Here is a 14,231-nt window from a genome sequence, read left to right on the forward strand (position 1 = left end):
AGCGTTAATACGGTTTTTTAAAATTCCACCCAAAAGATCGCCTCTACAGGTGAGGGACTCCCGCTTAAATAATGTTGAGGATGAGCCGTTGCAGTGATCAGAATGTAAATCTTCGCAGCCGATAACCACATAAAGAGACAAATTGTATGACCGGAATTGCGCCAGAAGGTGGAAGGGGGTATTTTTATTCCGAAACATTGATGAGTCAGTGAGAGCTGAGGGTCCAGAAAACCGAGAAAATTGTATTTCAGTGTCGTGGTACGAAAACCTTAACGGGTGTAATACTAAGTGCCGCCGTTACATGTTGCATTTCACTCCACACCTACGTAACCTCTAGCAAGAGGATCATTGCTGAACACGTCACTATAACAGGCAATTTCGGTTCGATTACACAAAAAATTTAAGTGTTTCTTAGCTTCATTCGTTACTTCCGGTTTCGGAGATGGTGTTTCAGTCTGCACCGCTGTTTCTTTTAGGTACCAGCAGCCCCCATTAAAAATATCTACTTCTATCACACATACTGTACCAGTACTACGCGTCAGAAATAGTTCAATTATTTTTCGGTTTTATACAGTTGAAGATGTATTTTTGAGTACATCGAAAGGTGACTTACCTCAACTACCCCCAGCTTCATGTTGTATCCCATCAAGTCTTTCCGGCGCATACCGATGGTCTCGTTTGTACAAGTAGGTTGTTTGCTGGCGTGCCATGTGCAGTACTTCTTCGTAGCCAGCGGATATCCCTTGCCCACCCGGTAAGCTTCCAGTATATTGAGTCTACCCTTAACTGATGGCACAGCGACATAGAAATTCGAGTTGAATTCAATGTGCAGATCGTGCAACACCAAATCCGGCTCCCTATCATTCATTACCAACAGCCATATGAACTCCGATTGGCGCTTCTCGAACAGTTCCTGTGTGTGCAAAAAACAAAATCACTAATCAAAGGAATTTATGAGATGAATTAATTATTTTTAACAGAACAATGCTTCCATAAATATGTTGATTTCATTGCTTACGTAAATGGGTTTATTAAGTAACATATTTCTCAAATAGTGTTTTTTTCTCAGTGTATAGTCTGAAGTGCAGGGTGTTGGCATCATCTATGGTCGATACTGACGAGTCAACAGACTGCGCAACATAATGTGTGACGTGTGCAATACTGTCCTGACACAGATGTAACACCACTTATTGTTGTCATTAACAACAATTTTTACTACTGAATGTGTCACAGCTGTTGTTCATCCAAGAGAGATATGATGACAATATAATTCAGCATATTGTCTAATATGTAACAAAGTTTGTAATTTTAGGTAGACGCACACAGAAAAAGTAATCTTTTTGGTTACAGGACAGCTAATTTTAGTGTCAATGTGCTATATCTTTTACTTGTATTTGGGCACGGTTCACTCAAGCAGGTTTGATGGTGAGGGTCTAATGTGAGCCTAGGGTCCCTAGGAGGTGGCGTGCCGGAGCTGACAGATTTGTGCAGACAACTGAGCTACTGTTATTGCCAGGTAGTAGCTACCACGAAGGCCATTGCGTAAGTACTTCTTTGACTAATGACCGTTTGAGGGCAGTGTGTGGCGTGAGGGGAGCGCGTCTTAATACACTCCTGGAAATTGAAATAAGAACACCGTGAATTCATTGTCCCAGGAAGGGGAAACTTTATTGACACATTCCTGGGGTCAGATACATCACATGATCACACTGACAGAACCACAGGCACATAGACACAGGCAACAGAGCATGCACAATGTCGGCACTAGTACAGTGTATATCCACCTTTCGCAGCAATTCAGGCTGCTATTCTCCCATGGAGACGATCGTAGAGATGCTGGATGTAGTCCTGTGGAACGGCTTGCCATGCCATTTCCACCTGGCGCCTCAGTTGGACCAGCGTTTGTGCTGGACGTGCAGACCGCGTGAGACGACGCTTCATCCAGTCCCAAACATGCTCAATGGGGGACAGATCCGGAGATCTTGCTGGCCAGGGTAGTTGACTTACACCTTCTAGAGCACGTTGGGTGGCACGGGATACATGCGGACGTGCATTGTCCTGTTGGAACAGCAAGTTCCCTTGCCGGTCTAGGAATGGTAGAACGATGGGTTCGATGACGGTTTGGATGTACCGTGCACTATTCAGTGTCCCCTCGACGATCACCAGTGGTGTACGGCCAGTGTAGGAGATCGCTCCCCACACCGTGATGCCGGGTGTTGGCCCTGTGTGCCTCGGTCGTATGCAGTCCTGATTGTGGCGCTCACCTGCACGGCGCCAAACACGCATACGACCATCATTGGCACCAAGGCAGAAGTGACTCTCATCGCTGAAGACGACACGTCTCCATTCGTCCCTCCATTCATGCCTGTCGCGACACCACTGAAGGCGGGCTGCACGATGTTGGGGCGTGAGCGGAAGACGGCCTAACGGTGTGCGGGACCGTAGCCCAGCTTCATGGAGACGGTTGCGAATGGTCCTCGCCGATACCCCAGGAGCAACAGTGTCCCTAATTTGCTGGGAAGTGGCGGTGCGGTCCCCTACGGCACTGCGTAGGATCCTACGGTCTTGGCATGCATCCGTGCGTCGCTGCGGTCCGGTCCCAGGTCGACGGGCACGTGCACCTTCCGCCGACCACTGGCGACAACATCGATGTACTGTGGAGACCTCACGCCCCACGTGTTGAGCAATTCGGCGGTACGTCCACCCGGCCTCCCGCATGCCCACTATACGCCCTCGCTCAAAGTCCGTCAACTGCACATACGGTTCACGTCCACGCTGTCGCGGCATGCTACCAGTGTTAAAGACTACGATGGAGCTCCGTATGTCACGGCAAACTGGCTGACACTGACGGCGGTGGTGCACAAATGCTGCGCAGCTAGCGCCATTCGACGGCCAACACCGCGGTTCCTGGTGTGTCCGCTGTGCCGTGCGTGTGATCATTGCTTGTACAGCCCTCTCGCAGTGTCCGGAGCAAGTATGGTGGGTCTGACACACCGGTGTCAATGTGTTCTTTTCTCCATTTCCAGGAGTGTATAATTCGGGACCGCCGCAAGAATAAAATCAGTAGTAATGAATTTACCCAATACGCGATAGGACCATATCAAGGAGTTACACGAGGCGAGTATGCAAGAGTAAAGACCCACTCTGTGCTTGTAACAGCGTGATACTCAGTGGCGAAGAAATGTATACTATTACCGAAGTCATTTAAAGTTAGTTAATTTCGATATCCTTAAATGGGGAAATTTTAGCAGATCAGTACTGTGTTCCGGACCAGAAATCGAGCCTAGGACGTTTCCCTTTCTTGGACAAGTGCTCTAACGACATTTTTTGTCGTCTAGCCTCTATCGTCTCACTTTTATGCCGTAAATGACTCGTTATCGGTAAGATTCTGTCATTCTGCTATCTCTTAAGTCCTTTTATTTCTTAGGTGTAATGTCTGCTTTAAAACCTCAATGATCTTGGGAAACTCAAAGGTGTTCTTAAAGTAATGAAGAAAAATAAATAAATAAAATTTCTTCGTTCACTAAAATGTCACTCGAGGTTTATATTGGAGTCTTCACTGTTCTAAAAAATTTAAACAAAACTTTATTATTTCTAAAACTCAAACGATCACGAGAACTGACAACTTCAAAAAAATTTTTAAAAAATAATTTTATTAATTGGGGACATACAAGCACTTCTGCTGAGCTGACGAATGCTTCTGTTGAAATAATTCCTCTTCTCATTTGGTAACTCTTCTTTAGACATAAACACACTGAAAATCAAAATTTTGGGCTCTGGCGTTTTTTGTTGATGAATAATTTTACGGTGAAAACTGAGATCTTTTTTAGCAAAAATTTTAAAAAAGTCAAACATTTTCTTTCTGTTTATAATGCAATTAGCAGGAATTCATTCATCCATCTTTTATATGTCGTGTATTTTTTTTAATGTCATGGTGTTCTTCCACTAGGTTCATGATGCAATTTCTCGTTATTGTGTTTTCATCTTTAGTGTATAATAAACATATTGTTCTATAATCGCGGCACAATTATTGTTTCTTGCGTCAGGTAATAGCTTCCATTCTAGATGTAATGCATGGTTGATGCTTATTGTGGTATCTGACGTTCTGTTCATCAACGCGCGTCTTTTTCCTCGTCCAGTTCAAAATTCGGTCTTTTCATCCACGAGTTAGGAATGTCTACCAGGTTACATCGTTCGCAAAGTGACCTAGCTCTGAGACATTTTGTGGAGACTCTCTTCCGTAGGAAATACTTCTTTTCTGACGTCGCCCCACAGCGAGCTGTCTTTCGATTGGAATATGGGCATGGTACTTTTCCTCCGTAAGTGCTTCCACTTTTTACCCTAGAATTTCCGCTCCGTCGGAGGCAGTTTGATGTTGATGTGACGCGGAATATCTTGCAGATGCCTCTTTTTTTTACATAAAAGGTGCAAACATAGCCAAAATCGTGATTAATGTGGCCTATGAATAGTTCTTGAAACCTGTTTATGAGATCCAAGACTCAGAAGAGCTCTTTCATAATTCCCATTTCATTATGCAAACGTTCTCGAAGTTCTTGCTATAAAAATGGCCGTACTTTGACCACGTACGTCTTTAGTGCCTAGTCCTGCTGGAAGGTATCTTAGAATACAGTTCCCGCCTAGATATGCCGTAGGAAAGAGCTAAGATATTTCTCTATAGGGTTTTTGGTACAGTAGCGTCGCTGGGAAATGATATATTTTGACTAACAAGTTACCGTTCATTTGTTCTGCTCGTTGAAAGTTATCTAACGCTCTTATGTGTGACGAAGTCAACCCTAAAATTCCTAGGGATGTTTTAGGGTAGGGGAGAGAAGCGACTGGCATGTGGGCAACACTCCGATATGGCTGGAGTAAATTCTACGAATCTTAGCACATAGCCGTATTACTGTCTAGGAGAAAATACTGTCGATTAAGACACCCCTATTATACTTGGAAGCGATGGTGAGGTTGGAAGGAGGTTACATGTAAAAATAATCGAAAGCGACCGATACTAGCGTGTAATCCACAATTTTCGGAGTAGCTAGTGTGATTGGCAGTTCCGGTGACGCTTCAGTGATGGTAGGGGTGGACGTAGGTGTTCAATAGCAGTAGTATGTAAAAATCACGAAAGATATTAACTGGGTTCAGGGGCAAAACAGAAGTAGTATGTAAAGACATTCGAAGTACTGACATTACCGTGAAATATGAAGTATTCGAAGACCCTAAGGTCACTGCCTCCCCCCATGAACCATGGACCTTGCCGTTGGTGGGGAGGCTTGCGTGCCTCAACGATACAGATAGCCGTACCGTAGGTGCAACCACAACGGAGGGGTATCTGTTGAGAGGCCAGACAAACGTGTGGTTCCTGAAGAGGGGCAGCAGCCTTTTCAGTAGTTGCAGGGGCAACAGTCTGGATGATTGACTGATCTGGCCTTGTAACACTAACCAAAATGGCCTTGCTGTTCAGGTACTGCGAACGGCTGAAACCAAGGGGAAACTACAGCCGTAATTTTTCCCGAGGGCATGCAGCTTTACTGTATGATTAAATGATGATGGCGTCCTCTTGGGTAAAATATTCAGGAGGTAAAATAGTCCCCCATTCGGATCTCTGGGCGGGGACTACTCAAGAGGACGTCGTTATCAGGAGAAAGAAAACTGGTGTGCTACGGATCGGAGCGTGGAATGTCAGATCCCTTAATCGGGCAGGTAGGTTAGAAAATTTAAAAAGGGAAATGGATAGGTTACAGTTAGATATAGTGGGAATTAGTGAAGTTCGGTGGCAGGAGGAACAAGACTTTTGGTCAGGTGAATACAGGGTTATAAATACAAAATCAAATAGGGGTAATGAAGGAGTAGGTTTAATAATGAACAAAAAAATAGGAGTACGGGTAAGCTAGTACAAACAGCATAGTGAACGCATTATTGTGGCCAGGATAGACACGAAGCCCACGCCTACTACAGTAGTGCAAGTTTATATGCCAACTAGCTCTGCAGATGATGAATAAATTGATGAAATGTATGATGAGATAAAAGAAATTATTCAAGTAGTGAAGGGAGACGAAAATTTAATAATCATGGGTGACTGGAATTCGAGTGTAGGAAAAGGGTGAGAATGAAACATAGTAGGTGAATATGGATTGGGGGACAGAACTGAAAGAGGAAGCCGCCTGGTAGAGTTTTGTGCAGAGCATAACTTAATAATAGCTAACACTTGGTTCAAGAATCATGAAAGAAGGTTGTGTACATGGAAGAACCCTGGAGATACTAAAAGGTATCAGATTGATTATATAATGGTAAGACAGAGATTTAGGAACCAGGTTTTAAATTGTAAGACATTTCCAGGGGCAGATGTGGACTCTGACCACAATCTATTGGTTATGACCTGTAGATTAAAACTGAAGAAACTGCAGAAAGGTGGGAATTTAGGGAGATGGGACCTGGATAAACTGAAAGAACCAGAGGTTGTACAGAGTTTCAGGGAGAGCATAAGGGAACAATTGACAGGAATGGGGGAAAGAAATACAGTAGAAGAGGAATGGGTAGCATTGAGGAATGAAATAGTGAAGGCAGGGGAGGATCAAATAGGTAAAAAGACGAGGGCTGATAGAAACCCTTGGGTAACAGAAGAAATATTGAATTTAATTGATGAAAGGAGAAAATATAAAAATGCAGTGAATGAAGCAGGCAAAAAGGAATACAAACGTCTCAAAAATGAGATCGACAGGAAGTGCAAAATGGCTAAACAGGCATGGCTAGAGGACAAATGTAAGGATGTAGAGGCTTATCTCACTAGGGGTAAGATAGATACTGCCTGCAGGAAAATTAAAGAGACCTTTGGAGAAAGGAGAACCACTTGCATGAATATCAAGAGCTTTGATGGAAACCCAGTTCTAAGCAAAGAAGGGAAAGCAGAAAGGTGGAAGGAGTATATAGAGGGTCTACACAAGGGCGATGTATTTGAGGACAATATTATGGAAATGGAAGAGGATGTAGATGAAGATGAAATGGGAGATATGATACTGCGTGAAGAGTTTGACAGAGCACTGAAAGACCTGAGTGAAACAAGGCCACCGGAGTAGACAACATTCCATTAGAACTACTGATAGCCTTGGGAGAGCCAGTCCTGACAAAACTCTACCATCTGGTGAGCAAGATGTACGAGACAGGCGAAATACCCTCAGACTTCAAGAAGAATATAATAATTCCAATCCCAAAGAAGGTAGGTGTTGACAGATGTGAAAATTACCGAACTATCAGTTTAATAAGTCACAGCTGCAAAATACTAATGCGAATTCTTTACAGACGAATGGAAAAACTGATATAAGCCAACCTCGGGGAAGATCAGTTTGGATTCCGTAGAAGTGTTGGAACACGTGAGGGAATACTGACCTTACGACTTATCTTAGAAGAAAGATTAAGGAAAGACAAACCTACGTTTCTAGCATTTGTAGACTTAGAGAAAGCTTTTGACAACGTTGATTGGAATACTCTCTTTCAAATTCTGAAGGTGGCAGGGGTAAAATACAGAGAGCGAAAGGCTATTTACAATTTGTACAGAAACCAGATGGCAGTTATAAGAGTCGAGGGGTATGAAAGGCAAGCAGTCGTTGGGAAGGGAGTGAGACAGGGTTGTAGCCTATCCCCGATGTTATTCAATCTGTATATTGAGCAAGCAATAAAAGAAACAAAAGAAAAGTTCGGAGTAGGTGCTAAAATCCATGCAGAAGAAATAAAAACGTTGAGGTTCGCCGATGACATTGTAATTCTGTCAGAGACAGCAAAGGACTTGGAAGAGCAGTTGAAAGGAATGGATAGTGTCTTGAAAAGAGGGTATAAAATGATCATCAACAAAAGCAAAAAGAGGATAATGGAATGTAATCGAATTAAGTCGGGTGATGCTGAGGGAATTAGATTAGGAAATGAGACACTTAAAGTAGTAAAGGAGTTTTGCTATTTGGGGAGCAAAATAACTGATGATGGTCGAAGTAGAGAGGATATAAAATGTAGACTGGCAATGGCAAGGAAAGCGTTTCTGAAGAAGAAAAATTTGTTAACATCGACTATAGATTTAAATGTCAGGAAGTCATTTCTGAAAGTATTTGTATGGAGTGTGGCCATGTATGGAAGTGAAACGTGGACGATAAATAGTTTAGACAAGAAGAGAATAGAAGCTTTCGAAATGTGGTGCTACAGAAGAATGCTGAAGATTAGATGGGTACATCACATAACTAATGAGGAGGTATTGAATAGAATTGGGGAGAAGAGGAGCTTGTGGCACAACTTGACCAGATGAAGGGATCGGCTGGTAGGACATGTTTTGAGACATCGAGGGATCACCAATTTAGTATTGGAGGGCAGCGTGGAGGGTAAAAATCGCAGAGGGAGACCAAGAGATGAATACACTAAGCAGATTCAGAAGGATGTAGGCTGCAGTAGGTACTGGGAGATGAAGAAGCTTGCACAGGATAGAGTAGCATGGAGAGCTGCATCAAACCAGTCTCAGGACTGAAGACCACAACAACAACAACAACAAGGTCACTGAAGGCAGTTCCGATGACATTAATACCGATGGGTTGTGATGGAGCTGAGGGTGGCGAGGTAGAGCCTTCTAGATAGTTTAAGGGAACCCGGAACCTAAAATGATGAAATTTCGGGTTTTCAGTTTATTGTGAAATAAAATACTGCAGATCTTCCTTTTTAAAATGACAAATTAATCTTACCTGTAGCTCAACTCCAAGTATCGAAAATATTATTTTCAATAATGTGCTGTAGAGGTCATGTCACGACATTGAATTTCCATGGACACATTTTCATTGAAAACATCGTTTTTCAAAACTTCCGGTCTTTCCAAAGACTTTATATTATCTTGGCAACACGATCTGATAGGCAATTGTTTTGTCTGCATATTGTAGTCTTTGGATACTGTTGTTTACATTGAGCATTTGGTGGTTATTGCACGATTTGTGTTGTATTTCTATTGCGTAACTGGACCTTATCAAATATGCCTCGATTTAGTAACAGAGTTTACAAGAGGAAGAAGCCTCCTCCGAGGTACATTAGTGGAACTGTGACAAATTCTCCGACCTTGGGAAATGATTCTGAAAATAGTGAGGTTATTCATGAAGTGAGATCTACTCCTGTCACTAGCACAAGCAAGAAGTTGCATGGATCAACTGAAAAATACTGCAGTTTATTGGAGAAGTGTAGTGAGGATAATTTGAACGAAATAATTAACATTTCATTGCTCTCAAAGGTGATTGAGAGTTCAGTACTGTGTAAGGAATGTTGTAAATTGAGTAAGTCAGTAAATGTGAAGCGACTTATAGGACTTTCAGCAGAAATCTGTTTCCATTGTACTAGTTGTCATTACAGTGTTTCATTTTGGAACTCAGAATATTTCGAAATAAGCCAAAGTGAAACTGATAGTGAGAAAAGCAAGTACTATGGTGTAAATATTAGATGTGTTTATGCTCTAAGGTCAATCGGTAAGGGATACTCTGCTGGTCAAATGTTTTGTGGTGTAATGAATCTACCACCACCACCAACGAAATTCTAAAAATATAACTCGGTTGTTGGATCCTGTATTGAAGATATTGCCTAAGAATCCATGAAAGAAGCAGTGGAGGAGGCTGTGGCGGTGAATGAAGAAATTCCAGATTTTCAGAATCCTCGGGACCTGACTGTCGCACTAGATGGTACGTGGCAGAAGCGCGGGCACACTTCACATAATGGGGGCCGGCCGGCGTGGCCGAGCGGTTATAGAAGCTACAGTCTGGAGCCGCACGACCTCTACGACCGCAGGTTCGAATCCTGCCTCGGGCATGGATGTGTATGATGTCCTTAGGTTAGTTAGGTTTAAGTAGTTGTAAGTCCTATGGGACTGATGACCTCAGAAGTTAAGTCCCATAGTGCTCAGAGCCATCTGAACCACATAATGGGGTAATAATGGCAACAAGTACTGATACTACAAAAGTTATAGATGTTGTAATTAAATCCAAGCACTGTAGGTGTCCTAAAAGAGTGATGTATGAGTATGCAGAAAACTGTAGAAGGAATTACAGTGGGTCTAGTGGGGCCATGGAAGTTTCCGGTGTGAAAGACATTTTCAGTCGCTCTCTTCTGTGGTACAAGGTCAGATACCTACAGTTCCTGGGTGATGGTGATTCGAAGTCTTTTGCTGCTGTATCTGAGCTGAAACCTTATGGAAATGATGTTACCCATACTAAACAGGAGTGCATAGGTCATGTTCAGAAACGTATGGGAACAAGGCTGCGTCGACTGAAGACCACAATGAAAGGCCAAGTACTCAGTGATGGAAAACCTTTGGGTGGAGCTAAAAGATTGACAGACGTGGTAATCAACAGATTGCAGAGAGACTATGGACCGGCAATAAGACAAAATACTCACAGCGTTGATGCAATGGAAAAGGCTGTAATGACACTTTACTACCACACCTTATCGACTGACAAGGAACCACTACATGGACTATGCCCAATTCCTGGTGCAAGTACAACAAATATCAGGGATCTGAACGTGTATACAAGCATCATCACAGTCTACCAGAAACTGTCATGAAGGCTATAAAACCAATTTTCAGAGATCTTTCTTCAACTGAACTTTTGAAGAAATGTCTCCATGAACGTACACAAAATCAAAATGAGAGTGTCAATAATGTAATTTGGACAAGAATCCCAAAAAAAGTGTTTGTGGAATTTCATACTCTTCATTTTGGAGTATATGATGCCATTGCTACGTACAACAAAGGTAACATTATAAAGTGCAATGTGCTGCAGAAGTTGGACGTGATGCCCGGAAAGTACATGGTGAGTGCAATGATGTCGATAGACAATGAGAGGAAACGGGATGCTGAAAGGAAAGAAAAGGAGTTTGAGAGGCAAGCCAGACAAAGAATGAAAGGTGTGAAAAGAAGGCTAGATGGGGAGTTGTCTAGTGACAGTGAAAACCCATCTTATGGTGCTGGACTCCACTAAAATGTTAGTGAAACTTTGAAACTCGTTTTCCACACGTTCCCTTTTTTCCATATAAGGAACATTTTCTGCTAAACTATTAGAGATAAAGACTTAAAATTTTCAAGGAATGTAAACAGTGCCAATATACACCTTGTATGATAGCCTTTTTTGATAGATAACTGATAACAGATTTTATTTCAAAGATACTATGCCAAAAATGTTTCAATTATTTTCAGTAACAAAATAATTAATAACTTACCAAAAAACACCAATAAATTAAAATCCATATCTTACATGGTATTAAATATATGTAATATTATACTGTAAAAGTTTCATCATTCTGGTGTTAATAGTTCATAAGAAAATGTTCTTTACATTTAACATTGGAGGTATAGGACGTTCCAGGCCCCCTTAAAACAAATATCGATTGTGTTATATAAACCTTATTTGTCTGGATTGCGAGTTTATAAAATTATATGCCCGGTTTAGATTGTGCTACTAATCATCTTCCTATCATAATAAATGGTCACAGAGTTTAACGTGTCACACAATGAATATCATGTACTGAGTCATTATAACAGTTTAAATGGATCAGTACTTGACCGTACAACGTGAAGTGCTATACTCTATAGCGAATTTTGTTATCTGAAGATGATTGCTATCAAAATCGACAACCGGTCATAGCACATTTTAAACTTGCGATCTAGGCAGACAAAGCTCGTATTGAAATTTGAGAGCGCATTTCCACATTATTGACCATTGAAGTCACACATAACTTTACTGTTGCCTGGGTAGTATTTGGGACTTCTAGGATGGCTGGTGACAGAATGGAATAGCTGTGAGGGTTTGGATGGGAAGGTGTAGGTAACACGTAAAGCACAGTGTGTAATGTGCAAGGCAATCAAACATGCTGGACATTTAATTCACAGCCTGGAAAGACAGTGGACATAAGACTTGTCCAGCACACCTGGACGTGGGAGTGATGGCATGGTAAGATAAGGAATATGATTGGTATTAGTGCCTGTAGCTTACTCAGAATAGGTCTGTCGAAGAATTTATTTCTTCTCACAACACGAAGGGAAATAATAGTTGTGTTAGACTAACATTCCAATGAATTTTTAAAAGACTTTTTACTTACTATACTGTATTAAAACTGTTAAAAGCAAGTAAATAAACTAAATTTATTTTTACAATATGGGATTGTGGGTCCCTTTGATGCAAACACTTTTTGGCTCTGAGCACTATGCGACTTAACTTCTGAGGCCATCAGTACTTAGAACTAATTAAACCTAACTAACCTAAGGATATCACACACATCCATGCCCGAAGCAGGATTCGAACCTGCGACCGTAGCGGTCGCTCGGCTCCAGACTGTAGCGCCCAGAACCGCACGGCCACTCCGGCCGGCAAACACTTTTTGTTTCTTCAGTGTGTCTTCTTATTCTAGAACATAAATATTAACAGTTACATTAGATGACGAAAACCGTTACAATATGTTGCACTGTTTGACTCCAGATACATGTACGAATAGTCCTATACTACCTTTTTATCTCATAGTCATCGCATGTTTCTACGATTGTTGTGTTTTTAGGCATACAGTACGTCACCTGCAAAGGAATGAGCAGTTGTCATTAACAAAATCTAAAATATGAACTTGAAAATATTTGTATTATGAAAATGAAACCTGCGGCTGTCTAGTGAGAACAGTTTTGGTGGGCACTGGGTTATAGCGCATTCCGTCGTGAGCTCTCGTTGGCTGAAGGAATTCGAGAAAAACCAAAACTTTAGCTTTGACAGTAATTCAAATATTACACCATCTTGCAGTTGACGTGTATCGCGAAAGATATAGCACATCGCGAGGAGTTTGAAAGGTGCAGTAAGACATCTGACAAGTTCTGTTTATTAGACATTGGTCAGTGTGGAGCGGAGCAATTAATACTGTGTGTATGTGTGCGTGCGTGTGTGTATGTGTGTGTGTGTTATTTCCGTTCCGTGTTACGTGTTGTTTCTTTTAAAGCACTAAGGAATGTGTTGTTGCAATGTGTTGAATGTTCATTTGTTACAGTTTTACCTTCAACAAGAACCTTTTGTATATAATAGTTGTCTTCTAATGTTAATTAATAGTATATGTTATTGGTGTGCTTGGGAATGTTGAAATCTGCCTGTCAGACTGCTAACATTCAATGTATTCGTCCTTCTGCAAATTCTGATCCGCAACCGTGTTCCAAAGATGTTTTGTGCCAAGTAGTCTATTACTTAAGGTATCACAGTTTTTTACTAGTCGAGTGAAGGCAAGACTGCTAGAGAGAACTTCGGTGGCTGCAAGTGCGAGCCAATCAAGGGTCTGTGTGGGCTCCCTGATCTGTTTTGTGGGCTTCTTTGAACGAGGAACAACGCATTCTATTCTGTTCCTGACTGTGTTTCCGACCGGCTTCGCGCAAGCGGCGGTATGCTGCTTCTATCTCAACGTTGTTCATCAGATTTCTTCCTTAGGTGGAGCAGATTCGTTTGTGTATTTATGTCTGTTAACATATTTTTGCATTTTTCTTTTCAACAATTAATTGCTTAGAGAGGTGAGAAGCTGAAAGCCGGTGTCTTACGGCACTAAATACTGCGACTGAGAGTATGTACTGTTTCATGTATCAATGGTTATGGACTGAGTCACAGTGATCATAAATTATTAACTGAAGCTTCCACGATTTATTTTCTATCCTCTGTCACTTACGAAATTCGTGTCCCAAGATGCAACTACTAATGTGCCCTTGCATTTATTTTACAATCTGGAATTAATTTCAAGCACGAACTTTAATCAAAATTCTAGCTCTAGTAGGAATGTTGGGCAATGTAAGGCAAAACTACAGCCAGTATAAGCCTTTTCAAAACTGTAAAGAGCAGAAACCTTTTTTCTGCTCTTTGCGTGCCTTACAGCTTACAAGGTAAGGGATGATGTGGAGACTGTGAGACGGCTTGCTCGTTATCACGGTTCTAGGCGCTTCAGTCTGGAACCGCGTGACCGCTACGGTCGCAGGTTCGAATCCTGCCTCGGGCATGGATATGTGTGATGTCCTTAGGTTAGGTAGGTTTAAGTAGTTCTAAGTTCTAGGGGACTGATGACATCAGATATTGAGTCCCATAGTGCTCAGAGCCATTTGAGCCATTTTTTGAGCTCGTTATCAGACAATGTTCGATGTGGTTGTAGTACATCTTTATATTTCAGGTTTGGTTTCTAAATTAATCTTTGAGTAAGATTATGAAACTGCTAGA

At 41.8% G+C, this 14,231-nt stretch overlaps 1 protein-coding gene across 1 annotated transcript in view; it reads right to left on the bottom strand.

Annotated features, from left to right (window-relative positions):
• LOC126455934 (glutamate receptor ionotropic, kainate glr-3-like) overlaps positions 1–14,231 on the bottom strand; it is a 120,691-nt gene that overhangs the window by 72,790 nt on the left and 33,670 nt on the right. Inside the window, exon 3 of the mRNA XM_050091693.1 lies at positions 614–913. Coding sequence (XP_049947650.1) covers positions 614–913 — 300 coding nt within the window. The remainder of the gene's footprint in view (positions 1–613; positions 914–14,231) is intronic.

The sequence above is a fragment of the Schistocerca serialis genome, chromosome 2 (assembly GCF_023864345.2).
Source record: "Schistocerca serialis cubense isolate TAMUIC-IGC-003099 chromosome 2, iqSchSeri2.2, whole genome shotgun sequence".
In the NCBI taxonomy this organism is placed as follows: domain Eukaryota; kingdom Metazoa; phylum Arthropoda; class Insecta; order Orthoptera; family Acrididae; genus Schistocerca; species Schistocerca serialis.